The sequence below is a fragment of the Maniola jurtina genome, chromosome 2, assembly GCF_905333055.1.
Source record: "Maniola jurtina chromosome 2, ilManJurt1.1, whole genome shotgun sequence".
NCBI classification, from domain to species: Eukaryota; Metazoa; Arthropoda; class Insecta; order Lepidoptera; family Nymphalidae; genus Maniola; species Maniola jurtina.
Genome location: NC_060030.1, coordinates 12,553,279 through 12,581,005, shown reverse-complemented (window position 1 = coordinate 12,581,005; position 27,727 = coordinate 12,553,279). Strand labels below are relative to the sequence as shown.

Sequence of the window (27,727 nt, the reverse complement as noted above, 5' to 3'; positions counted from 1 at the left end):
ATAGGATATTAAGTTGTTTCAAGATTTGACGCAGGTGGCCCGAGAGGAACTTCTGGTAAATGGAAGTTCCGTCTTCCTGTACAGGTTAATTATTCATACTTCAGCTTAAGAAACTTAATACACGGATGTATTCCTGACTCTCCCTAAGGATTAAAGTTTAAACACTGTTGAATAGAAGCCTTGTAAAAGAAACTTCCTACCTACTTAATGAGCTTTTGCAACTGGAAAATAAAGCTAGGAGATTTTTTACAAAATGACTATCTAAAACCAGCAAAGTTTTTGATATTTTGATATATATCGCAAGTACCAGCGTGCCTGAAACTTTGGAAGAATGCAAAAACATGTAAAAAGTTCCTATTCACGTATACCTAATCCTACTTTGAGATTACAATTTGAAAGCAAACTTATGCGAGTTTCATAGTCGCAATAGCATAGATCTATCTATACTTACTAATCACTAATAAATAAAATTGAAGTGTCTGTCTGTTTGAACGGGCTAATTTTCGCAATCGCTGAACCTATTTTCACGGGACTTTCACAAACAAGTAGAGGATTAACCAAGGAGTAACAAAGGCTACTTTTTTAACCGACTTAAAAAAAACGGAGAAGTTGTGTTTTTCTACCTATGTACACCGATATCTCCGAGATTTCTGAACCGATTTGCGTAATTTTTTAATCGATAGAAAAACTTTGCGACATTGTTCCATATAAAATTTGGATTTCAACTCCTTAATCCTGATGCTGCAAGGAATCTGACCAATCCACGCGGGCGAAGCAGCGGGCATTTACCTACTAAACATGGTACCTACCTACTATCGAGGTGGCTGATGATACAGCCACCAGCCAAAATGAGAAAGAAGAGAAGAGGAGGCCATAATAAAAGGACTGTCTCCTCGTTTGACCTATCTATGAAACCTGTGCATTACTTATGCATGTTTTTAGTTTTTAATAATAATTTTTTGAATCACATTTTCATACTCCTATTTGAAATTAAAGCTTTTAACGAGCCGTAACTTTCTTTACTTAAATATTTGTTTGGTCACATAATTGAAACAATAATATTCAATCATAATTTGAAAGCGTTTTTCGAGAGTAATGCACTTAAATACTTAATAAACGTTGATTTAAAAATGTTTTAACGTCGCTCAACCGTCATGTCCAATGATGAAACTCGAAATTCAAGTGGCATAGGCCTATGGTGCCCACAAAACTTTATTTTGCGGACAAACAAATTAAAAGTATCTATGTCTTTATCTACTCTGTACTCAAAAAAATGTCCTTTTAAAAAATAAGAATATTTTAGACATTTATTAGCCACGGGAGCTTTGCAATGCCCGCCATGTTGTAAAATCTGCCATCGAAAGGTACAACTACCAAAATACAGTTTATACTTTGTGAAGAATGGACAAAAACTATGTATGTTACTAAAATGATATGTAAAGCTTATGTGTCAAACTCAAACTGAAAATTAAAGCAGTTATTCAAAATAGTTGATTGTCAATTTATTGAATGAATGTAAAAATAGTCAGAAAGTAAGTATATCTAATGTTAACTGTGTTCGTTAACAGTTGTGAGTGAAAAGTGGGAAACATAATGATTTTTGTAAAAGATAAGTACATCAAAAAATGTTTCTGGAAATTATCCGTGATTTTTCATACTATTGGTCAGCCTAGTCTCCATTCGCTTGACATGAGGTGATTACGGGTCTTGTTTATTTTGTTATTATTATATTTTATCTAAACACAATCGTGATTATCGGACGGACATGGTATGCGTCGGCTCGGCTTATGAGTGATTGTTTTTTTTTTCTTATTCGTTTTATTCGTAGTTAAGATTGAGAACACTTTACGAATCGGCTTCATTTTACTGGCGCTGACTACTCAATGTATTTAAATATGGAATTACTTAGACAGTATTTTAGAAGTACCCGAATAGTAATTACTCATTTTTTGAAAATTCTTCTAGATCTAGGTGAAAAAAAGTTGCTAGAGTCTTGCAGTGAAAACGAGCTTACTAATAATAAGGTGGCAGATTCGAATGTTTTTAAGTTAGCCCATTATAAACAAACATTTAAATTTTAAATCTTATGCCATTTTGATACTTGGCTTATCTAAGTATAATGCGTAAAAATCACTTCTCACGCGCTATTTTAACTTTATGTGTCAAATATCATGTCAAAAGTACGATTTTAGTCCTTATTTTAAAGGAGTCAAAATGGCACGTGAGAAGTCATTTTGTACGGACTATATGCACTTGCGATGAATGAAGATAGTGAAGAGACCAGACGTGACAGTCACCATTATAATCGCTTCAGTTTTATAGTAGTTGAACTCTTTTTACCCGACTACGGCAAAGCCGAAAGGAAGGGTTATGATTTTAGCAGACTTTCATTAGACGTATTTATGATCCTTTTCCGCCAGGGTAGGGCTTAAATGCTATAAGCTTTGAAAATAGAGTGATCGTGTATGTGTGTGTATGTGTGTGTGTGTGACACAAATACCCTCTTTGCATCCTTGCACAATATAAGTACCTATATTTACTGAGTGAAAAGACTACCGTATACATGCACAGATACTGATTTATTACACCTATATGATAAGTCTTATAGTAATTGTATTGTTATTGGAAAATGGTCAGGACATTCACATGACGAGCTGGTTCCTGCTCGTTCAATAGGAAATAGACAATTCACAGTTGACATTTCCAGTGTGACATTTCATGTTTATGAAATTGGAGCCCGCAGAAATGTCGCGGATTCAATCGGAAATGAGTTGGAACTAGGTACAGATTTTATATAGGTATTATTTTATTTTGTAATAGGTAGGAAGGTGGACTTTCGAACTTTTCGTGGTCCAGCGACTGTGGCGTCCGCGCAGAGCAGAGGGCCCTTTATGATTTAAAGTAAAATTGATTAAAAACAAATTAAATAAAATAAAAAAAACCACTTAAGAGGGGTCTTTCCGTCACTCGCCCCATACAAACGTCGTTCGTCTCTCATTGGAATACTAAGCAATCATACTCAATGGAATTTGGTATAAACGTTCCGGGAACTCATATCTATACCTGTGGTTTTTCAGATTTCCGTTAAAATATTCGGTTTCAAAGTTACGCGGTCTTAAAAATTCACATACAAATCTTTGAGCCCCTGTAATTTTAAAACTACATATTTTTAGAAAAATCTAAAAACACCACGGGCACAGATATAAGTTTCTAGAATATGTCTGCAAAATTTCAAGGACTTTGGTTGCTTAATATTCAAATGAAATTGGGACTACGGAGTAAGTGATGGGTCTAATATTCAAATGAAATTGGAACTACAGAGTAAGTGACGGAGAGAGAGAGAGTTAAGTATTTTGTTCGTCGAAATTTAAAAATAGCGAATTCACATAGGTGCTAACTATTTATATTATCAAGAAGTAAAAATTAGTTTGTATTTAAGTAGTTATAGGGTAACCAAATGATCCGATTTCGAATTTAGGTACCTAAATCCCTGAGGCAATAATTTATATCACGTGGATGAAGTCGCGGGCTAAAACTAGTCAATAGTACCTATAAGCAGCCGTATAGGTACTCCGATGTTATAAGAAAAAGCAATTAACAAATTAGGAAAGCAATCAAGACAATGCGATATTTCAGTTTCCGATTTTCCAATCGCTCTCTTTTAGCTTGCAAGTTGCTACACAAAGACAGGACGGCACTTCCATTGGCGATGCTCCAGGCTGCATTAGCGAAAAGTTCCTTCGAAAACGGAAAAGTGGGAAAAATGGCAAATATATATTGAAAAATGATAAATGTCTTTGAAAAATTGTTAGAAAGTTTCGAGAATAAGTTTAGGTAACAGAGTGAAAATTTTTGGACAAAATATGGAAACTTTCCCTTCAGGACCTAATTTTCCTTTAGAGAGAGTGTCGTTGGGGGACAATACGCAGAGAAACTTTCAGCTTTTATAAAATAACGAAAGTATGGCCCTCGCAGGCTCTTAATCCATTAGCTGACTAAATTACGAGTATATCATGAGTATATAAACAAATTGCAGAAACCTTCTTCGAGAAACGTGTAAGCAACGCAATCTGCCCTGTGCTTTTGACCTCTTGGAGTTAGTTTTTTCACTCCTTTATCGCAATAACAAGGTTCTGTGGGTCGCGTTATGGTACGCCTATTAACTAAGTGGGAATTTCAGCGAAAATACTAGCGAAGTCGAGTATGACAGCTAGTATCAAATAAGAATATGAGAAAATCCCATTTAAAAAATCGTGGTTTTATTAAAATGTTCATCGAAATGTCGTGAATTCGTCAATGATTCTTATTTCAGATCTATTGCCATAAATTCAGGAAAGATGCATGTGTTCGCAAGTGACGCGGGCGACGCTTTCAAATTATTAAGATGCTGCGCTGGATCCCATTCCCAGATCGCTCTCCCGGACTTGTACAGTCGAGAAAAACGTTGCATAACGAAAATATTATTCACTAGCGACCCGCCCCGGCTTCGCAAGGGTGCTTATTACAATTTTCATAGGGGTCTTTAATTTTTTGAAAATAAAATATAGCCTATGCCACTTAGGAATAATAAATAAATAAATAAAATAAAATTTCTTTAATTCAGACCCATAAACATATATGGTGTAAGTACAAAATTGTAATAATGTAGCTCTTTGCTAACAAAAAAAAAATTATTAGTGGTGTGTACCACCACCACTTATAGGGGTGGCATCCGTCATCAATGGTTATAACATCTAAAAAAACCAAAAATATATTCGAATATAGGTACCGAATAATATTTGGTTCAAAGCTAAAGGCACGCACACAGAAAATCGAAGCTAAGCTGATTCTTAGTTCCACGGGTACCTACGTAGCATTATAATAAAAAAAAAACAGACACTTTTTAATCGAAAGCTCTTAAGAAATTTTGAGAAAGAGATGTTTCCATACTCTGCCGTTAATGTTTTTGTTTTTCTCGTATTCAGTGCTAGCTGCGATTGTACCAACAGCCGATACTGAAAATGCAAATGGCACGCCGTGAGTCGCAGCGCGCAATCAGCGGAGTGCGATGGAAACAGTGCTCCGTTCCGAGGAATTGCGACTGTATTGTTTATTTGTTCACTTTTACCTGCACCAATACAAATAGTGGGTAAAACATCATCATCTTCAACACATCGCCGGCTCACTACTGAGCACGGGTCTCCTTTCGGAATGAGAAGGCTAAAAGTACACTATACTGGCCAAGTACGGGCTTCACACACCTTTGAGAACATTATAGAGAATTCTGAGGCTTGCAGGTTTCCTCACGATGTTTCCCTTCAGCGTTACACGGTTCTCCACCTTCCTTATTTCATCCAATGTCCACAGAATCCAGCTTGACTGATTTTTTAGGGTTCCGTACCTCAAAAGGAAAAAAGGAACCCTGTCTGTCTGTCTATCCGTCTGTAGGTACCTATGTCCGTCCGTTTCTCGTGTCTGTCAAGAAAACCTATAGGGTACTTCCCGTTGACCTAGAATCATGAAATTTGATAGGTAGGTAGATCTTATAGGACAAGTAAAGGCGAAAATCCGAAAACCGTGAATTGGTTGTTACATTTAAAAAAATGAGTTTAAGAACAAATCATTCGTATTTTCAATTTTCAAAGTACTGACTATCAATTTCTAAAACTGACTATCAATATAACAAAGACTATAAGACTATACTAAGTTGGGTATCATATGAAAGAGCTTTACTTGTATATATTCCAAAACAATTTTTTATTTATTTTATGCATAATAGTTTTTTAATTATTGTGCAAATCGGAAAATACCTGAGTACGGAACCCTCGGTGCGCGTGTCTGACTCGCACTTGGCCGGTTATTTAGCACTAGAATCTAGATACATTCGTATCTGGTAGATATTATGACCAACTAAGTACTACGGATAATACAGTATAGCTATATGATACCTACAAGGATGTTTGCCGTAGCAGGCTTTGAGACTGAAGACTTTATTTGTGCCTTTGATACGAATGCAGTGCAATATGCACTTGTCAACAAGCCTATCCGAGACGCAGCCTAGCACAAAGCTAAGTCGCCCAAGGCTTTGATGTTCCTCTCCAAATATGTAACAGTTAACTACATAAGAGAAAAGGATGTATGAACGTACGAGTAATTATATTTACCTACTCTCATACTAGGGATAAGCTAAGATGTAAGAAGTAATTCGTTTCTAAGAAGAGCAGCTTAATAATAATAATAAACTTACCTGTCTAAATTAAGATAAAACTGGAAACAAACTTTTTATAAGAGAAAAAAATTAAAAAGTTTAAGTAGGTAGGTATCTTGTTCTTTATTTAAAAAAAATGTGATTGTATTCTACGCGTTTGCGCATCGTTCATCTGATTGTATTCAAACTTTGTACCTTTTTTGTTGGCAGTTTCGTGAATGCTTCTGATATAGTAGTATCATCAACACACAATGATACAATAGGTGGAGTTAGTTTAAACACAAAAAAAATGTATATTAACATACCAGAAATTAATATTCTCAAATAAAATTCCTCAAAGGTCCTCAAAACCATTTATTTATTGATCAAAAACATGATTATAGCTCGCAATTTAAGAATATGTATCACAGCCCGGCTAGCTCAGTCGGTAGAGCATGAGACTCTTAATCTCAGGGTCGTGGGTTCGAGCCCCACGTTGGGCGAAAGCTTTTTTTCGTAAAATTTTGTATTTTTTTTAATTTTCTCTTAATTTTTGCTTTTTCAGTTGCCAGAAAAAACTTTTGCTGTTTAAAGTCTACAAAGGTAATTTTTAAATAACCTACTCGTTCTGCCATCTAGCGTTATCATTGTGAAGTAATTTGTGTGATGTAAATTGCAAAAGCATTAGGCGTCTGCTGTATTGAAACACTAGCACTAGTTTAAGAGCTAGTTGGATGAAAATAATCTAGATGGCAGCACCTGTTTTTAATGGTGTCGATTGTCTCTAAATAAAAACTAATGATAACAACAGAAGCAAACTGAAGGCTGTATTTCATTAAATAAATTAATTATTCTGATTTTCTCCCTTGAAAAATGAGGCCTATGTGAGGTCTAAACCATTAGAATATCACTGCTCTAGTGCTTAAGTGCAGGTTCTTAAAAATAAGGCAACGATTTGCCATTCTACTAATGATAATAATGATTTATCAAGCCTACCCATCTAACAACGGTGAATTCATATTTCATACAGATCATTGTCATTATTTTTTATAATTTTAATAATGATATAAGTTAATGTTTTTTCTTGTGTAGTCTCGGATAATTGCTGGATTTCCTCTTTGACATCGTTTAGTGTAATTTGTGCAGTTTGTATAAAACGTAGAGGACACGCGATCACGTCTCTGTGATTTCTTTGACCCGGCGAAGTTATGTCGAGATCTTTGTCCATCTGTTTTATGATTTTAGGTAAGAATTATTCCATTTTATTCTTTAACAACTTCTTTGGATTCTGGATTACTTACTAAAGTGCGCTCTCGCCATTTCATTCCACCCGTCTCTCCTATAGTCCTGAGCAGCTGGAGTGGCAGCTCCCGACGTTCACCATACCATCTCGTATGTGACCTTGCTGTGGCACAAGCTGCTTTAACTCATAGCGAGGTGTGAGTCAGAGGGTTTTCTCTCTGGGACGTGCCCAATGGGAGTAGCGTATCAGGGGCACGGATTTATTCTTAAGAGATCTCGGAGCCTCCCAATATGCGTTGAGGATAGGGTTCATTAGTAGCTAGAAAATAAAAATCCTACGCAACCCGGTGTCTGTTCTATGACCTCGTTTATTTTAAGAAGAATTCCTTCCCGCTAACAAAAAGAAGGTTCTGGATTCGATGGGAAATTGTATACTTATCTATATTTTCTAAATTGGTTCAGATCTGGTTTGGTTTAGACTTTACTAGCTGCGAACACTATCAAAGTTGGATCACCAAGTTTCTGCTCTCTTGTTGTAAAAATGATTGATTGATTTCGGCCCAAATTAAATCAATCTATCTGTGACCTGTCGATAAGCTGTTACTTAACAACGTAGGTATATTTTTTGTAAAAGCCTTTACAATTTTTGACTAAATATTACAACATTGCTAAGTAACTTTACGAGAGATTACAGATCTAGATTGATTAACATTATTAAACAGCCTATACCCGCCATACCTTTTCCAGACTACCTTTTACAGACAGGGCTACCTATCTTTGCATCGTACCTAAGCTACTGTACCAGATGGTACTGTATCCAGATGGTATCTAAAATGGACTACCTTATCACTTATTTGCCATCTAGTGAAATCGAGTCAAGCACGAAATTGTCATAAAAAAGTTTTGATCTAAACAAATGAAACCACGGCGTCATTGTCCTTAATTTTTTTCTGAGTGGGTTATGTTAACTCAGTGATTAACTGACTTAATAAATTATAACTACTTATTTTCATTAATTTGCATATTTTTTATGTACTCTGTTAGTATATAATATGTATACCCTTTTTTTGAAAAATCTATTAACCAAAAAATCATTCTCTTTTCAATAGGTTTAACTAGTGTGAGCCAAGCAGTGTCCCCAAAACTTGACTTCGGAGAAGAATATTCTTCAGTTGCAAATAATTCAAGTAAAGAAGATGACGATGTCGAAGTTAAACACACGATAGTAGTTTCTACGAAGCTGAAAAATAACAATCGAAGAGGTTTACATACAAATGGTAATATTTAAATACTTCTTAACCCTTTGCAGCTGATGCAGTAATCCCTCAGATACCGTACACTTTAACATTGTTTCTTGCGTCATTGTTTTTCTCTTATCATAGATTGCATCAAAAACATTAAACATGTGAATACAATAATATGTCATCGGTTGTGACGAATCTCATAACTTGTTATGTTTTCACTGCAGAAAATCGAATAAATTCTGCAACAGATTTCTAACGTGATTAATTTGATTATATCATGATAAATCGTTGGTATCAATACTAAAACTGATTGTAAAATTTCAGATGACGGAGGCAGTACAACTTACAGATTTGATCAGCAAAAATCAACCAAAGAAGATAGTGGTGAAGTGCCTATAGTAAAAGCTTTTAAATCAGTCGAAACAACACAAATAAGGACACCGGATACAAGGACTAAATCTACAGAATTCCCAGAATTTGCTATTTATAACGGTAATGCTAGGGATGAATATGATTTCTATCCTTTAGCTGTAAATCCTATGCAATGGAAACCATCAACGTTTTACAACAACGTTAATTGGAATCAAGATGGGTTTGATAATTACATCCGAAGAAGGCCCGACTATCAAAAATTTCATAGAAGGGTCACAGATAATGGAGCAAGGGAATTCTATTGTAAAAAATGTAGAGAATTAAGTGGTTCAAGAGGATGCTTTCAACAGCGACGAAATGCTTGGGTATACGAAAGTACGACTCCTAAAATAAAAATCGATGGCAAATTAGCAAAATTAAATTAATTGTTACTGACTGATTTGTATGTCTATATTGAAATCTATTCGGAAGTTCAGGATACTTGGTAGCAAACGCGCCTTGGTTTCGCTGGAATGAAGTTTCTGAAACGAAAATCCCCTGTATTCCCTATCCCGTGAGAATTTAAAAATCCGTTCTTTTTTCTTGTCTAAAGTTAATCCCCTATTATATTCATAGTTCCTAGTACGTAATAGTAATTACAAGCTACGTTATACAATGAAAAATCCGATTGCGATCTTTATAACCTTGGATTATGGTTTAAAGGTTACGTTATGTGTATGAGTAATAATGTGATCATCCTCATTGAGCTTGGTGCATAGAATTGCAGTTATACAATTATATACACTTTTATGGGAATCGTTTCAGTTCATCTTTATTGCGGCATTCATTTTTATTCATGTTATGATCTTTATGACTGAGTACTAATAAAAATGCTTCAAACAACTACCTACATCCTGATTTCTGAAACTTATTCTGTATATCTAGATGCAGTAAAATGTTCCAAAGTATTTTAATTTTAAATTACTAACTAGCTAAACCAACCCGGTTTCGCTTGAGTGGAATTTTGGAAAATAGGCGGGGTTTGGAATTTCAAAAACTCTCGAAACTCGAAGGTATGTGTGCTAGTTTGAACAAACACCCAAACACCAATTTTCATGGCACCTTTGAGAAAATCGTTAAACCGAAAGCGAAATACCAATTTTAATGGATATACTAAGAGTAACTTAAAAAATGACGGCTTTCATATATATTTTCATCCCCTATAATTTACCTATCCTCTTAGGGGTGACATTTTTAAAACTCCGTTCTTTTTGAGTGCCTACGTCTTCAGAAACCTAGTTTCAGTTTGTAGCTTGACAACGCCAATCTGGCTAAGTCTATTTATACGTAGATATAGATTGAAAAGAGGATTAAAAAAAACACATTTTGAAGCGCCAACTCATTTATATCTATTTAGTTTAAGTAAAACAATAGATACAAATTATATTTATATGTTACCTACGATATTTCATTTCAACTTGATAACATTATACAGTCATAATCACAGCCTCTTCAGACTCGTGTAATTTTTTGGGATGCACAGCATCAATTAATACCAACTATTGAGAAATTGCCTAATGCAGATAGAAATTAAAAATACTAGTTAAGAATTGCGGCGCTACCTCCGATTAAGTACATTTAGTCCGACTTGTTTTTTGCACTGAGTAAATTTGTAAAATCTGACATAATCACAATAGTAAACACCAGCATGCATTACAAACATTTTAATGGTATCTACGAGATATCAACAACCATCCCGTAAGTTCTAACAACAACTTTACAAAGTTTTGTTGCAATCGGATGAATGGTGTAGGAACATAATATACCTACGGGGCAAACAAAGAACGTACGATTTTTTATTGATTAAAAACGAACATTTCGAGTCAGTGATTTTACTAGATACCTAATAGGTACTTGTTGTTCAAGGCCTGCCATATTTACTCAATGCAATTTTACATCAGACTATACAATATATTATGTACATGACGTTAATACGCTTAGCTATGGACCTTGTATTTAGTAATTTTTCCATTTTCGTTCACTATAGTTTCAGCTTCTCTACGGCCTCCGATTTTCCCGTTATCGTTGGAGGATGAGGCGAAAGATGAACTTGAGACGCTGTAAAACTTTCCAGGACCATTTCCTTGCACATCATTAAAACGGTTGACTACGTCCACGTTCGGTATATTCTGAAAATTTAAAATTATGGATGTTACAGACGAACTATTTTTCACTGAAAAAAACAGTCAAAAGTACTTTTGACTATACAAGTTCGTAAAAAGTATATTCTTATAGGTATCTTGTTATAACTAAAAGCTATTGTTAGTAGTGCTTTTGACTGAAAAATATCGGTTAAAAATAGTTCTAAGCTCCCGCAACTCGACGAAGTGTAGATCCTACCCCTGGAGTTTTCTCAAATGGCTTACGCCAGAAAATTCGTTCGTTTTCGCCCCGTCATATTTTATTCAGCTACACCTAATCGCCGCAGATCGCTGGCTCGCTTCGCTCGCCACTTCTCCCTTCACTCGATACGGCCTCTTAGTTCCGCAAAAAATATCGTCTTTGTATGTAGATGGATCTCAGATAGGTTCTATTCGGATAGGACATTTCTATTCGGTTCAAATAGTAACAAGCTATGACTATAATTGTATAAGAACCATATAAATTGTAGGTAGGTATAAAACTATCCAAAAAACGACTTACTCGTTTGCCCGACTGCCCGCGGGTGTATGCGGTACGTTAACAAAAGTGACTCTTACCATTTTCCTTCTACAGAAGAAGTACGGAATCCTCGTTGCGCGAGTTTGACTCGCGCTTGACCGGTTTTCAGTATAAGAAGTTTAGAAAAATAAACTTTGACCATCGATAAAAAGCGTTAACTCAGTTGCAATTTGCATGCTCGATAACACGACCGATAAAATCAATCAGTGTGCTATTAATATTCATTACGATTTACTCACGCTTCAAAAATGACCAGCCTCAATACTGACGTAACTCTTATAGTCTAAGCTAAGCAGACAGGAAATCCTACATAACCTATGAAATATTTTTATCTTCACAGAGTACTACAAAACATTGTACCTCAAATATTATATTTCATGATCTATATCTATAAACTCAAAAAAACTGATCTAGCGCAGTCATTTTCAGAAGTAACCTTGCCGCTAACGGATCACTCATCATTATCCTGTTGACATTCACTGTTAGGCCTTCCTCTCCAGCCACTTCCGGCCAATCTCTTTACTATTTCGTGCTGGAGGGCGCATTACCATACGATTACTTATATACGGTCTCCATTTTAGGACTTTTCGGTACCAACAGCCATCGCCCGTAGGGGAAATAGATATTGATAGGGGCCCGTAGACCCGTGGGGGCAATACACATTTAAGGATACATCATAATATTTTATATGTATAAAAATTTCTTACCACATTGATCGGATCAATACCAGCAACTTGATGCTTGAATCCTGGTCCTACGGCAGCACCTGCAAAGGCTGCATTATGGCTATGTGGGCCCACGTTAAATGGCATCGGTCCTGCTCCAAAGAATGGGAACCCGCCAAAATTGGGGAACCTAAAGAAATTCGTATGGTAACCAGCTTGGTTATATGTTAGATCATACGCTTTTTGTGCAGCGTATGACGCTAACCTTTGGTTCTCTATATCAGAAGCAAAAATCCTGTAAACACAATGATTATTTTCAAACACACCCGAAAATTAGGTACAAAAAGAGGCTACGATGTAAGCAAAAGGATAGCGATGGTAGAGTTAGTAGAAATGGTTCCAGAATGTTAAGCACACTGCACACGTCACTCTTTTCCACACTTTAATAGCTGGGTCCATACTAAGCGCGGCAGTCTTGTTTTAATTTGTCCAGCAGCGCCATCGATTAGCGACCAAAAAAATAATCAATCCAAGTCTAAAACTCTATCGACCGATTACAGATAGATTGTTGCATTGCAACGTTGTTATTTTGTGATCTTAGAAATTTTACAAACCCCGTTTAGAACATCATAATGACATACCTATCAGTTACAATGACTAAAGCCCGGCTATTTGTAGGTTATTACGACTAAATTCCTATGGGAATTGCGACATATTCGTGGTCCCCTTGAAGTTGTTATAACATATTTTAATGTAACAACGTTGCCGTGTAACTTATCAACAGGTTACATTACCTGATAGATTGGTTATAATTTCGGCCAATGGATAAATATAGATAGGTATGTACGTCTGACCTCTGAAGGACGCGTTTTGCCTCAGTAGAGGCATGGGGCTGGAGTATTTATGGGTAAAGGTGCCCACGCACTTGAACTGCACTGCAGCGGAACTGCGCGTCGCGTCAGCGCCCCGCACGATATTCTCTCGAGCCGCGACGCGCGTACGTCACTGCTGTGCGGCGCGGCTGGAGAGAATATCGTGCGGGGCGCTGACGCGACGCGCAGTTCCGCTGCAGTGCAGTTCGAGTGCGCTACCAGGCAAAGCAAAGACAATACGATGCTGCCACGCTTATTCTGGATTATTGAGGCTCAGCTATAACGTTTTTATTTACCTACGGAATGGACGGGATGGGCGCAATGCAAATGGACGGATCGCCCGCTTCGTCAGTCTTGCGATTTTGCTATAAAAATTATAATTTTGGATTATATGTATACTTAGCTGATCTTTATCATAAAAAAGTTAGTTAGTGTACTTATTTAAATTAAACTCACGGCGTTGAAATACAGTACTAAACCCGTAATTGCAGAGTAGGTACAAATATAGGTACTCAAAAATTCTAGGATGAGAGAAACATACTTACCTATACTCGTAGAATCAGTATAGGGATTAAGGGTATTATAATCATGATTATTAATTAATTTTCTTTGATACCTATATATTAATTTATTTTTTTGATATCCACAAACAATAAATCCATATGGTTAAGAAGCATAAGTGAATAGCATCTTTTATCCTTTAAATATCCTTCAATACGAACAATGACTTATCGAATTAAGAATCACGTAATGTTATGGGTAGATGTCCAACTAGGCCAAGAACTATGCATGGTCGGTATTTGATTTATATGTATCCTTGCTAGTTGCTACATGACGCCTTTAGCTAATCTACTAAGAGCAGAAATTTTCTTCTTTACAATGTAGATACTTACCTAATGATAACGCCTAAAAGTCTATCCATACTAATATTATAAATGCGAAATTGTGTCTGTCTGTCTGTCTGCTAGCTTTTCATGGCCCAACAGTTTAACTGATTTTAATGTTTGATACAGAGTTAGCTTACATCCCGGGGAAGGACATAGGCTACTCTTAGTCTCGGAAAATCAAAAAATTCTCATAGGATTTTTCAAAATCCATGCGTTTAAATTTTAACCAAATTGGTCATCGTCTAGCGGGCATCACCTATTATAGTAAATACTACCTACGTCGTAAGAGCCATAAATTGGCTTATCTGTGATAAATATATGTTTGAATTTTGTTGATTTTGCTTTATAATTGTTAGAACAATAAATGGCCTCATCTCGATAATCTAAAAATGCGTTAAAACAATACCTACTATAGAAAGATCATTAACAACGAAGCCACACCATAACGGTTGTCAACCTTTCGTACCTATTTGAGTCATACGTTATGTGTCATCTAAAACTCCATGATGATTTGATTCGTGAAAAGCTATCAGACAGACAAACAGAAACACTTTTGCATTTATAATATTTGTATGGATTTCTTGAAGTATTTTTGTTGTTGCTGCCATATTGTATTTGTAATGACGTCAAAATCTATGACATACGAAATTCCAATTGTACCTCATCAAAATGTAATAAGTAATTGGTTTGGTAACTATCAGGGAACCGATAAACTTACTAACGCACTTACTATACCTTGTGCAAAATTTATAATGCAACGTATCATAAAGCCTTAAATACTGCTTGCTATTCACGTTATAATTGTGAATTTACTGAACGGTGTGTGCAAATACATGGAAAACTGTAACCTCCACCTGTCGATACCATCACCGGAAGCCTCAGCATCTACTTATCGGCATATCTCTTACTGTTGGAGTAAGTTCTCGTAATTCCTGAAGTAATCTGGGAAGAATGCGTCCACGTCGTTGAAGGGAGATGCGAAAGGATCTCTGAATGGATTGAAATCGTCCTTGAGATCGTAAGTTCCACCGTACCTATGTCCTGATGAGTCCTGGTATGCGTAGGCCCCTACACCTGCCGGATTCGGATATGCTGAAAAAGAGACAAGAGAAAATTAATTGTGACATCATTTTGTTCAAATATTTTAAATTAGCTGATATCCGCGACCTCGTTCGCGTGAATTTATTTTTAAAATCCTTGATTCCTGAACTGTTTGATTTTCCGGGAAAAAGTAGCCTATATCTTTAACTATAATGTTGCAAAAAATCACGTCGATCCATTGCTCCGTCGCATTGCGATGTGATCAAAGAGTAAGATAGACGTGATTAAAGGATAAACCAACGATCTGTTGGTTCGTTCAATCAATAAACAAATAAGCTTGATAGATATTTTATTATTATATTAAATGCAGATTTTTTTATTTAAAAAGCAACTTTAAAAATTGAAGAACGAATAACATAAAAAAAATCAGCTAGATAAATAACAAAATCATTTAACTAACCACAGATTGCTCACTATAAAATCAAAACCAAGAAAACAATTTTTCATCAAACTAACCTATCTTCCTATTAAAAACTTTAATTGCTCATCACATATTTATCTAACGTGATGAAGATGCTTTAATGGCAATCGACATTAACGGACAAAAACTCTTGCGCATTTAAACTTTAATGGGCGGAAATCCCTGATTGTAGATGTACATTATAAATAAATAATTTTCCTACAAAAGGGCAGTGCTAAACACACTTAAACGATGAATCTTTAATTGTACCATATAAATAAAGATAATGGTATTAAATGTTTATTGTATAACTTTTCCTGATCTTTATTTAGATAAATAGGATGTCACTGAGTTTCCTTTAATAATACATATTGCTCATATTCGAATTGATAAATTGAGTGAATAGGCAACTTCTAGGCAAGCGCGCTCAATCTTAGGCTGCATCATCACTTGCTAGCAGGTCTTGTTGCAGCCAAGCGCTAGTCTATAGTTAAAAAAAAAGGTAGGTAGAAGGATTTTGGTTGCCTGGAAGAGATCGCTAGGTAGCGATAAGGCCGCCAAATTGTACCTATATTTTGTTGAGCTTTTTATGTGTTTTTCTGTACTAATTTTGTGGTGTACAATAAAAGTATATTCATTTATTCATAGGTATATAGTAGGTACGTGATTGGTCGAGATGGCAATCGGGGTATGAGGCGGAGGGACGCCCCGGTGCGGGATTGCGCAAGTGACGTGCGGGTGTGCAGGGAATTCCCCCGTCTCATACCCAGATTGCCATCTCGAGTTGACAGCGACCTGTCGCGTATTATATACCTGGTTATAATTAGTAGCACTTAGGAGTAAAGATTCTCTTTAAACAGGTAGGTACCTACCTAACGAACAAAAAGTAATAATGACGAGGAAAACTATATCTAACAATCAAGTTTTCAAAACAACACGTAACTATATACTGTACTAACCTTGATCTTGACAAGGTCAAAATCTCAGTGAAGCTTAGAATAGTAGGTGTGAACTTATCGTGAAAATTGAAAACATAAATACGAAGTACCAATGTACTATTGGTGTCACTCAGAAAAGCAGGTATTATTTAAATTTTAAATAATACCTGAATTATTGGACGTCCTCCTAAAACCTACGCAAAAAACACAGGTTCAATGCGTAGAGGTTATCTGAGAGTTTTAATCTAAAAACAATAATGGCAAAATAAATGATTTAAGTAGAGCGTGATTGTTATATCACAACATCTAATTATCCAGTTCACAATCCAAAATTCAAAGTGCGCTCTATAAATCTCAGCCTAAGGGAGAATGAAGAATTAAGATTTGAAATCGGTTCAGCAATTTCAGAGTTTATCGATTACAAACAAATAAAGCTTTCCTTTTCTATACTATTATGAAGTTAATAAAAATGGAACTTGGCAGAACATATAGCAAGGGTAAGAAATTAATTATGAAGCCAACATACCTAGGCCGGTGAAGAACGAGATTGAAGCATGGAGGATAAATGCTATGGTCCCGAACGGTCCAAAATAAAAAGGATTGGCAGAAGAAAGGAAGACCTTTGGCCAGAAAATAATTAAATTTAAATTTAAAGCTTTGCTCCCGTGTCTTATAGCACTTACACTAGATTAAATTAGGTAATTTTTAACTGTGAAAAATTCTCACCAAAACTGTGATCGCCAAAGCAGTCGCAAATGTACTGGGAAACAATAACTATAGCCTACATTCACAGAAATCCAAATAATACTATACTAAGGCATTCGATCCGATTGTTTTCAGAGTATGACGAATGAAAAATGCGAAAATGCTGCGCAATAATTAATCTAAACTAGGTATGAAGGCTACGCTTATTTACAGTCGTTTTTATTGTTCATATATTTTGATATGAAAAGGCTTCTAACATGGTTTCATTATATTACTAACTTATGTTACTATTTATTTAAATAAGCTAAAAACGGGTCGAGTGCGAATTGGACGCATACCATCATCACATGACTAGATATCATACAAATAATAACACTATGTACTTTTTCATCCTTTCTTTGCATAGCGGTCATTTTGAAATTCGCCATCTTGGTATTTTATTATTTGTTACCTATCTATTGCATTGCGGTTCACGAGATACCGCCCGTTCACAGACAGACGGTCGGACGGACGGACAGCGGAGCCTTAGTAATAGGGTCCCGTTTTCACCTATCGGGTACGGAACCCAAAAAGTTCAAAGGTAAACTGCTGAATAGGGTTGAAGGATGAAAATGAATAATAATTAAAAGTAAAATTGTTTCTCTGTGTGATTGTCGCAATGTGATAGTCACAACTCCAGTACTGGCTTCTCCTGATTATTTTGTTCTTTATCTGATGGGAGGTTTAGCCGGCTACCGGCAAAGCCGTGCAGTCAAGCGATTTAGCGTTCCGGTACGATACAGCGTAAAAACCGATAAGGGGACATCCTTACATGTCAGCCCGCTTTCATCTGCTGCACTGACTGCATCATCACTTACCATCACGTGAGATAGCAGTCAAGAGCTAATTTGTAACGGAATAAAAAAATAGTATTTTTTTAAATTGACATTGGCATTTGTGTTATACAAATAGTTCTCGGCCATAGTAGCCGATAAATAAGATATTAGAATGATATTATCCAAATAAAATAGATAAAAGGTCCAAGATCAGTTGTAATCATTTACTAGATCATGCCTGCTACTTCGTCCGCGTGGCGTGGATTAAATTAACGTTCTTTAAAAATTCCGCGGAAACTCTTGAGATTTTCTGGCATAAAAAGTAGAAGTCTCCAGAATGCAAGCTATCTCAGTCCACCAGCACCACCACCATTACTACTTACTACTACTACAGGAAGTTACCACCACGACATAATCGGTAAAAATGACAAGCTGGGATAACTGATAGGTTACCTTTATGAAAGAAGAGACAGACAGACATACCGTCGCACTTGTATTATAGGTAACTATAGATTTAGTAACTCTTAAGGTTACGTTTGTTGCAAGAAAAATCATACTATAATATGTATTACAAATGCCAAAGTCTGTATGTGTGGATGGATGTTTGTTATTCTTTCACGCAAAATACTTGACTGATTTGGCTGAAAAGAATAAAGATAGATTATACCCTGGATTAACACATAGGCTACTTTTATCCCGGAGTTTCAACGAGTTCCCACGGGATTTTGAAAAATCTATATCCACTGGAATGAAGTCGCGGGCATCAGCTAGTAACAATATAATAATAGATGATAATATTATGATCGTCTTGATTTGTTCTTTGTTTGTGTTCCATTGACCATGACGTTGTCCTTGTCTAGCAGATATGAAACTGTCTTTGATGTAGAATGTACCTAACACTGTTCACACATTTCAGCATCTTCAGCACGCGCCGCACGCAACATTTTCAGCATATTTTTCGGTTGACTTCAGGGAAAAAATCCTAAGTACATACCGGTCATTTTTCAGTCTTCTAGCTAATGCCCGCGATTTCCTTCGTATGATTTTTAAAAAATCCGGTTTTCCGGTATAAAAAGTAGCCTCTTCAAGTCTTTAACTATACTCGCGCAAAAATTCATATCAAACATTTCGGAACCGGCAGGATTCAAACCAGCAGCGCGTGTGGTCAGAGACGCTCCGGGCGCGATATCCACGGGAAACACAGGTTCCGTTTTTATATGTGTTTAAAATTATTAAGATTTTTGAGTAGGAACTAGGTAGGTACCTAATTATTGCGTGGTGTATATCTATGGCTCGCCGTGTAGGTAAAAATGCTGGACTTTTTAAAAATGTGTAATATTCTTCCTTACTATCAATTAAGCTGGCAATTCATTAATTATAACTAATTATAGGTGTTGAGACCTGTTATTTTAAGACAATATTTAAAAATTCAAATACATACCTAATCTATTAGAATACAGAAGCTACCTACTGTAATTAAAATCATTAAATCTCGGTTTAATTATAAGTTTGCGACTTGTATATCATATTAACACCGGACGCTAGTCTTCTAAGATCTCGATTAGAATCTTTTTAGCTTAAGAGGCATTCAGAACTAGATGTTACCCACGACTTCGTCCGCTTGATTTTGGTTTTTTGAAAATCCCGTTGAATGTGTTTGATTTTCCGGGATAAAAATCAGGCTATATCCATTGTAAGCCGTCTCTGTACCACTTAGATGATACCTACCCGATACTTCTTCAAGTAAATTTAGGTTTTATTAAAAATCCTATGGGAAGTCTTTATTCTACGTATGTGCCTAATATCCGTTTCGGGGCTTCAAGCTGTGTTTTTTTTTTGTCAGCATTTGTATTGTTCAAACTTGGTTCTGTAAAAACCAGTTCAATTATAATGATAGATGATTATTATAGCATCACCAAAGCGTGAATTGATTAGCACTTTAACATTTTATGAGCTACACGGCGCCCAGCAGCGGCGTCTGATGGGCGCCGCGTCGCGTGCAGAGGCCCACGGAATAAGGACCCCATGACGGGTTTGAAATTAGTCGGGCATACTCCGACAACTATCGTGAGTGATACTTATTATACATAGGGCATTACCAGAATGCTAGCAGAAACTTAGCGTTATATATTATACTACCTAATCACAATCCAATGTCTGTAACCATTGCCTTATTCTATAGTTTTAGTGATTTTGTATTTTTAAACCCGCAATGTACAGCGTGCGAAATTCGAGTCAATGCCCTACCTACGACGCGGCATTGATTCCGAATGTCCTACTTACGCTACGTTCGTTGACCTCTAGCGTCAGTCAGATGTCTTATTTGCAATATATTGTGAACTTTTAAAAATACAGGATTTATTCATTTATTTTTTCGCGTTTTTTTATTTTTATTGGTAGGTAATATTTTATCAGTAATCGTCAGTTTTATCACTTGTCTTCGTTTTTGCTATTCTGATTACATCCTGTATAATATAATCATCAAAAATAATGAATATCACTCACGATAGCTAAAATGGCCTTATTTCCTAATTGGGAAGTATAAAATAAGGATAAACTAAACTATTTGGCGATTTGAAGCGCGTCTCCAAGCTTACTGGGTATTAAATTCGACACTTTTTAGAAATTCGAGCAAAGCCAGGGCGGCCGAGTAGTACTTATACTTAAAATACCTATTTATAGAAGGCTTTATAGATACGTAAGTATATCCATTTGCAAATATGTGTAGGAGTGCTGTATAAACAGTGGGTACTCCCACATTCGGTGACTTTTTGCCTGTTCAGAGAATGAACTCCATGACACTGAAGTTCAATGTCATTTGAACATAATAATTCTATTTGCGACTGACTGCATTTAATGGTCGTCACGCACTGTATAGCTATTCCTTACTACCGCCGACAGCCGATAAATAATAATTGGCTTAACAAAAGTCGGGTTTTTTTTTAAACATAGGACAATCTTACTTTCCATAAAAAACCGTCCTCAAACTTGGACTAAATATGAGCAACTCTCGCGGCTCCGATCCGATTTTGATACAGAGAAGTAAAGAACAGTTGTATAAAAGCACACTAATACAGACGATAGTGTTATTGAATTTGCGTAAAATTGGTAACCGCTTTTCACTATCAGAATAAAAGCCTTGATAAAAAGCTATTGTCTGAAGTAATCTTTATTTAAGAGCCATTTCACAAAGTTCAGATTGTAAATAATTTGATATTAGATCAAACATATAAATATAATAAACATATTATGCTACAAAACTTCCTGTAAGTATATTCTTTTTAAATCCTTTTGAATTAAAGACTACATTTTTTTAATTCGACTCGACTATCACGAAAAATGTACGGATATGAGTTGTTAAATATCCCGTGGGAACTCTTTGATTTTGAGGAATAAAAGTAACCTATGTCATCTTCAGGATGAACCGGTAAAATTATTAAGAATCTGGGAAATAAACCGGGGTAATTACAAGATATATATAATTCTACAGTAAGGGCATGAAACTTCTAAGTACTTACTAACTAGGTTCTTGAACTCCTGTTGGGTTGTAATTTTTGGATTACTATAGCTTATCTAAAAATCCAAAAATATTTTGACTTAATTTCAGAATTCAAAACTGAACGAAATAAGTAGATTAGAGAAGTTCATATTTAACCCATTTTGTTTGCCATCGATTGACTTACTCCGTTTTGAATTAGATTGCCGAGTGTTAGGTAGTAACTATCTTTGTCCAGTCAAAATCTGGGCTATGAAAATGTAATAAACAGACAGACAGACATATTATAGTATACTTATTATATACATTATACATATACGCATTTATAATGATTTTTGTCCAAAAAACAATAAACAATATTATTACTTGTATACAGCTATTTCATGTTAAATTTTATAATTTATATGCAAATATAAACAAATAAGGTAAATATTTATAGTATATGTAATATATACCTTATAATAAAATAATATTATATAGATATCGCAATTTACATGCTAATGATCCTTAGGTATGCCAATAAATTCTAATATCTACATTGTTTTTTATTTTTATTAGGTGTATATTATTTTAATATTCTAACGGTTTATAAAATATCGAAAACCACTTTCCAATTCTTCTTTTGTTATTTTCATTGTCCTATTTGATGATTCTGTCTTCATGCAATTAAATTTAAAACTTTGCTGTAGTCTTAGAATAGATAAAATTTAGTATCCTTATAGACATCTTGTAAAAACGTGAGTGGGGTTTCGTGAGCAATTATGTTTTCCATTTACATACAAATTCTAAGAATTTCATTTTTCATTTCTCAGAATTGTGCAATTTTTAGGGTTCCGTACCTCAAAAGGAAAAACGGAACCCTTATAGGATCACTTTGTTGTCTGTCTGTCTGTCCGTCTGTCCGTCCGTCCGTCCGTCCATCGTGTCTGTCAAGAAACCTACAGGGTACTTCCCGTTGACCTAGAATCATGAAATTTGGTAGGTAGGTCTTATAGCACAAGTACAGGAATAAATCTGAAAACGGCTAATTTGTGGTCACATCATTAAAAATAAAATTAAAAAGTGTTTCAATTTTTAAAGTAAGATAACTATACTTACCAAGTGGGGTATCATATGAAAGGGCTTTACCTGTACATTCTAAAAAGGATTTTTATTTATTTTTATGTATAAATAGTTTTTGATTTATCGTGCAAAATGTTGGAAAAAATACCCGAGTACGGAACCCTCAGTGCGCGAGTCTGACTCGCACTTGGTCGGTTTTTCATTTGTCAGAATTATGCAATTTCCATTACTTAGTTTTAATTAAGACGCTCAACCAATCTAGCTTAATTAAGGAATCTTAGGAGTAACCATACTTAGAGGTTTATTCTCTTAGTTATTAAATACCAGATTTTTAATGGTAGGTATATCATTCCTGTATTACTTTTATGCGCTAGTCGAGCGTAGAGAATTGATTATTATTTATTACTACCTTTTTATGTCACGCTTATGTCGATTTCGCTAGGTAATAAAACATCTAGAGGCTGGATACTAAATAAATATGTAGACAGGTATTTAATATTTTAACGAAAATATCCAAATTTGTGTTCGACATCAATTTGATTAATGAGTTTTTTTTTTAGTTTAATTAACTTGCCGTTTTGGGAAAAGCAAATAAAACTTGTATAATTTATGTGTTTTATCCTTTAATTTTTACTTATTTATACTTAATGAAGCTTAATTTATAGCTTATACAGTAATACTAGTGTAATTGGTAATTTTTCTAACCTGCCAATTTAATATTTTTTGTTGTCTACGAACAAACCAATAAAGGATAAAATGGTGATAAATAAAAAAACCGGCCAAGTGCGAGTCAGACTCGCGCACTGAGGGTTCCGTACTCGGGTATATTTTCCAACATTTTGCACGATAAATCAATAACTATTATACATAAAAATAAATAAAAATCTGTTTTAGGATTTACAGGTAAATCTCTTTCATATGATACCCCACTTGGTACAGTTATCTTATTTTGAAAATTGAAACACATTTTAATTTTAAATGATGTAACCACAAATTCGCAGTTTTCAGATTTATTCCTGTACTTGTGCTATAAGACCTACATACCTACCGATTTTAGGTCAACGGGAAGTACCCTATAGGTTTCTTGACAGACAGACAGACAACAAAGTGATCCTAAATAGGTAAGGGTTCCGTTTTTCCTTTGGAGGTACAGAACCCTAAAAAGAAATACTGAAACCAGCTGAGGTTTTTGTGGCTTCTTCTTAGATCAGCACGTTTGGAAGCTTAGCTTTAGAAATATTACGGACTACTACGGTACAACGTTGCTTTTCTGGAATTAGATTTTTCACTCTTATCATGATTTAACTGTCAGTTATCGGTAAGAAAAGAAGGTCCCAAAGGCCGCGTATAGTGCAGTGCGCCTCTTACAAAATTTCAGCGAGAAGCTACTTGTTTACTTTTTAAGTCAGTTAAGGAGAAATAGATTAAGTAGACATTTTTAATTATTAGATATATCTACCATGTGTCAATGTTTCATGTTTCAATAATATGTAAAGCTCATAAATTCAGACTCAAGCCCTTGCTCAAGCCATACTTATTTTTTCATTTGAATTGGAATTATTTTCAACACATTTTTAACCCCCGACCCAAAAAGAGGGGTGTTATAAGTTTGACGTGTGTATCTGTGTATCTGTCTGTGGCACCGTAGCTCCTAAACTAATGAACCGATTTTAATTTAGTTTTTTTTGTTTGAAAGATGGCTTGATCGAGAGTGTTCTTAGCTATAATCCAAGAAAATCGGTTCACCCGTTTGAAAGTTATCAGCTTTTTTCTAGTTACTGTAACCTTCACTTGTCGGGGATGTTATAAATTTTAAATTTACACTTGTGTCTCATGCACATTTGTCACAAGAATTCCTACAAATATTTATTGGTAAGTATCGATTGCATATAAGTCACTATTAGAGTGGTCTCCGGGATTAAAAAATTAACTATAGCTTGTACAAACGTAGAGAGTCATCTAATTGTTGACTCAAGCTCATTTGAATTGGAATTATTTTCATCACATTTTGTTGTATCACGCAATAAAAAATAATTCCCCTAAGGAATTATTCAATAATATGTAAAACTCATAAATTCAGACTCAAACCATACTTATTTCATTTGAATTGGAATTATTTTGAACATATTTTGTCTCATGCACATTTGACACAAGAATTCCTACAAATATATTTTATCGGTAAGTATTGATTGCATAAGTCACTATTAAAGTGGTCTCCGGAATAAAAAAATTGACTATGGCTTGTTTTAATGTGGAGAATCATCTTATTGTTCTGGTAAGATTATAGTTTAGGTGCTACAGATCCCGTTATCTGTGCTAGGTGGTGACAAAAAAATTGGTTGAAGACGAAGACAATAATTACAGAGACATGTCAGTCTGTATTATTATTAGTATCTAAGCATGGTATCTAAGGTGTAATTTTTAAAATTACTGAACCGATTTTGTAATTTATTTACTGTTACAAAGACTTAATGATTGAAATAAACAACGTTATATTTAATTTATACCTATTTCCTACAGCAGGCAAGGTAGGTACTTAATGATAATAAAAAACCCAAGCATTTACTCCGGTCAGTGTCACTTTTTTATTTAATTCCTTGAAGATTATGCCTCTTAGATATTCCGCTGTTTTTATTGTTTGTTTAACCATTAATATTCGATTATGTATAATGGGATCAAGTTCTTTTTATTATATATTTAAATTTTTAGAAAAGTAAAATGAAACATTTCAAATTCTTGCCCAGAAAAGAGTAGAGTCCTTTCTGGGCAAGAATACTTAGAGCGTTTGTGCTCTCATTCGTATTCGTTTTCATAAAAATACGATTCAAAGCGGCCGCCATACAAAACGTACGTACGCGTGTGCAATAATTTGTGCTTTTACGATTCGTATTTGATGGATTTTTGACGTAAAAATACGGAGATCGTACGGTCGGCCTCAAAATTCCAGCAGCAATTTCGCGAAACTATTGCATCAAAAACATGTCCCACTTATGACCTTTTTCTATAAACACGCCACACACGCCTAACGCATGTGCATAACCGTACCACGCGAATATGACCATTAAGGTGATAAGGAACTTATGGCCTTTGACTGTACACTGAATTCAACTTAGCTGAAGTTTTAGAGCAAGTTTGAAAATTCTGGGTTTTCCATTGTTTGGCTAGCGTTCTAATTATCATGCTAGAAACATAAACATTCCAGTTCGGTGTGATCCAAAAAAGGATGCGGCTTTGTTAGCGTTCCTATTGTAAATTGTAACCTCCGTAACGCCTTGTGCACTTCTTGTTTGAATAAAATTATTATCTATACTAATAAATAAAATTGGAGTGTCTGTCTGTAATTTCGAAATAACTACCTCATATTAAGCTCATAGGGTTATTTGAACGATACCTTAACTGAATCACACGTTTTTAAAATTTTTGTCTGTCTGTCTGTCTGTCTGTTTGAAAAGGCTAATCTTTGGAACGGCTGAACCGATTTTGACGGGATTTTCACAGACAAGTAGAGGATTGACCAGGGTGTAACATAGGCTACTTTTTTAACCGACTTTCAAAAAGGGAGTTGTGTTTTTCTACCTATGTACACCGAAATCTCTGAGATTTCTGAACCGATTTGCGTAATTTTTTTTTTATCGATAGAGGAACTTTGCGACATTGTTTCATAAAAAATTTGGATTCCAACTCCTCAATCCTGATGCTGCAGGGGATCTGACCAATCCACGCGGGCGAAGCTGCGGGCATCAGCTAGTTATAAATATTATAGAAGCGAAAGTGTGTTGATTTGTCCTTCAATCACGCCGCAACAGAGCTACGGATTGACGTGATTTTTTGCATTGATATAGTTAAAGACCTGACCTGGAGAGTGGCATAGGTTACTTTTTTTCTCGGAAAAGCAATGAGTTCCCATGGGGTTTTTGATAATCTAAATCCACGCGGACGAAGCTTTAGTACCTAGGTACCTATTAATTTTTCAGTTAAAACGTGTGTGAGCTGTAAGGATGCGTTTTCGTCAATATAATATAGGTAAGAGTATCTACCTAAATAGGTAGTGTATCTATAAGTTTTCAAAGGTTGTAAATAGCGAAACCATAATTATTTAAATGTTGATATTCAACTGTGTTCGATTTTAGGTTTCCCTTTGGAAAATCTAACGTTTAAATTGCAGATATGAACTGAATACTTGGGACCTACTTACAAGTAGTTTTCTTATGACAATATTATGGATGTAGATATTGAACTATGGTGCGAAAATTAGCACTATGGGCTAATATAATATGTGTTAAAGATATCCCACTACCATCGATGCTCATTTCCATATAAAAATTAGAACTTGGAAACATGTACAAAACCATCCACAAGTAAGAAAGAGAAGACCACCCTACTTGACCAAAATATCCAAACCTCAAACTCAAAATCATTTATTCAAATTAGGTACTATTGTACGCCTTTAAGATAAGTATTAAGATGAAAGATGATATAGTAGTAGTAAGTTGTAAGATAATATATTGGTGATAATTAATTACGTAAACTTAAAACTATAAAAACTTAAAACTAAAAAGCTTAAAACTAATGCTACGAGGGTTCCGAACGCGCGGTCCTATTATACCTTCTAAGTACATTTAAAAACAATACCTCTAAAACTATTATTCTAAGCTCAAACATACTCTTTTTAACTATATTTTCACACATTATTCTAATAACAGCCTATGCAAGCTGTAAGTACGATATGTCTACGTAGCTTATCAAGTTAATAATATCGATCAGAGTTACATTACATGTTCAATGTTAAAACCAATCGTGTTTATAATACAGTATCATAATTGACCTATTCAGTGGTAACATAAAGAAACTCACCAAAACACCACGAAACCTGCAGCAAAGCAACACTGATAAAAACCAAACCCCTCATGTTTACTATTTATACACGATGCACTACGGAACCAGTTTGTGACTAATATCGGATACGTTTCGATACACGAGTGAATCCTTTGAATCCTCAATGTATAGTGTTGGTGGTTAGTTACCGCTCTCCGTTAAATGCTTTCCAGGCCGCTTATCAATT

General features: G+C 35.2%; 2 protein-coding genes, 1 long non-coding RNA gene and 1 other non-coding gene across 5 annotated transcripts; 3 read left to right on the top strand and 1 right to left on the bottom strand.

The window, feature by feature from the left end:
• LOC123875059 lies at nucleotides 1-11,838 on the top strand. Its single transcript, XR_006798060.1, has 3 exons — nucleotides 1-12; nucleotides 3,830-3,834; nucleotides 11,658-11,838. It is a non-coding gene; the product is annotated as an uncharacterized LOC123875059 (long non-coding RNA).
• Nucleotides 6,489-10,809, top strand: LOC123874985. Its single transcript, XM_045920591.1, has 3 exons — nucleotides 6,489-7,411; nucleotides 8,518-8,685; nucleotides 8,977-10,809. Exons 1-3 carry the CDS (start codon nucleotides 7,375-7,377, stop codon nucleotides 9,447-9,449), a joined length of 678 nt encoding a protein of 225 aa, XP_045776547.1. The 5' UTR covers nucleotides 6,489-7,374; the 3' UTR covers nucleotides 9,450-10,809.
• Nucleotides 6,597-6,669, top strand: Trnak-cuu. The gene has a single exon. It is a non-coding gene; the product is annotated as a tRNA-Lys (tRNA).
• LOC123874970 lies at nucleotides 10,388-27,694 on the bottom strand. Of its 2 annotated transcripts, none has more exons than XM_045920570.1 (4): nucleotides 27,520-27,694; nucleotides 15,057-15,240; nucleotides 12,432-12,684; nucleotides 10,388-11,192 (listed from the first exon to the last, which is right to left on the bottom strand). In XM_045920570.1, exons 1-4 carry the CDS (start codon nucleotides 27,572-27,574, stop codon nucleotides 11,001-11,003), a joined length of 684 nt encoding a protein of 227 aa, XP_045776526.1. In that variant the 5' UTR covers nucleotides 27,575-27,694; the 3' UTR covers nucleotides 10,388-11,000. The 2 variants fall into 2 exon arrangements, with proteins under 2 accessions (XP_045776526.1, XP_045776532.1); XM_045920576.1 differs by having other exon boundaries at nucleotides 12,432-12,579; nucleotides 27,520-27,693.
• Between the last annotated feature and the right edge of the window lie 33 nt (nucleotides 27,695-27,727).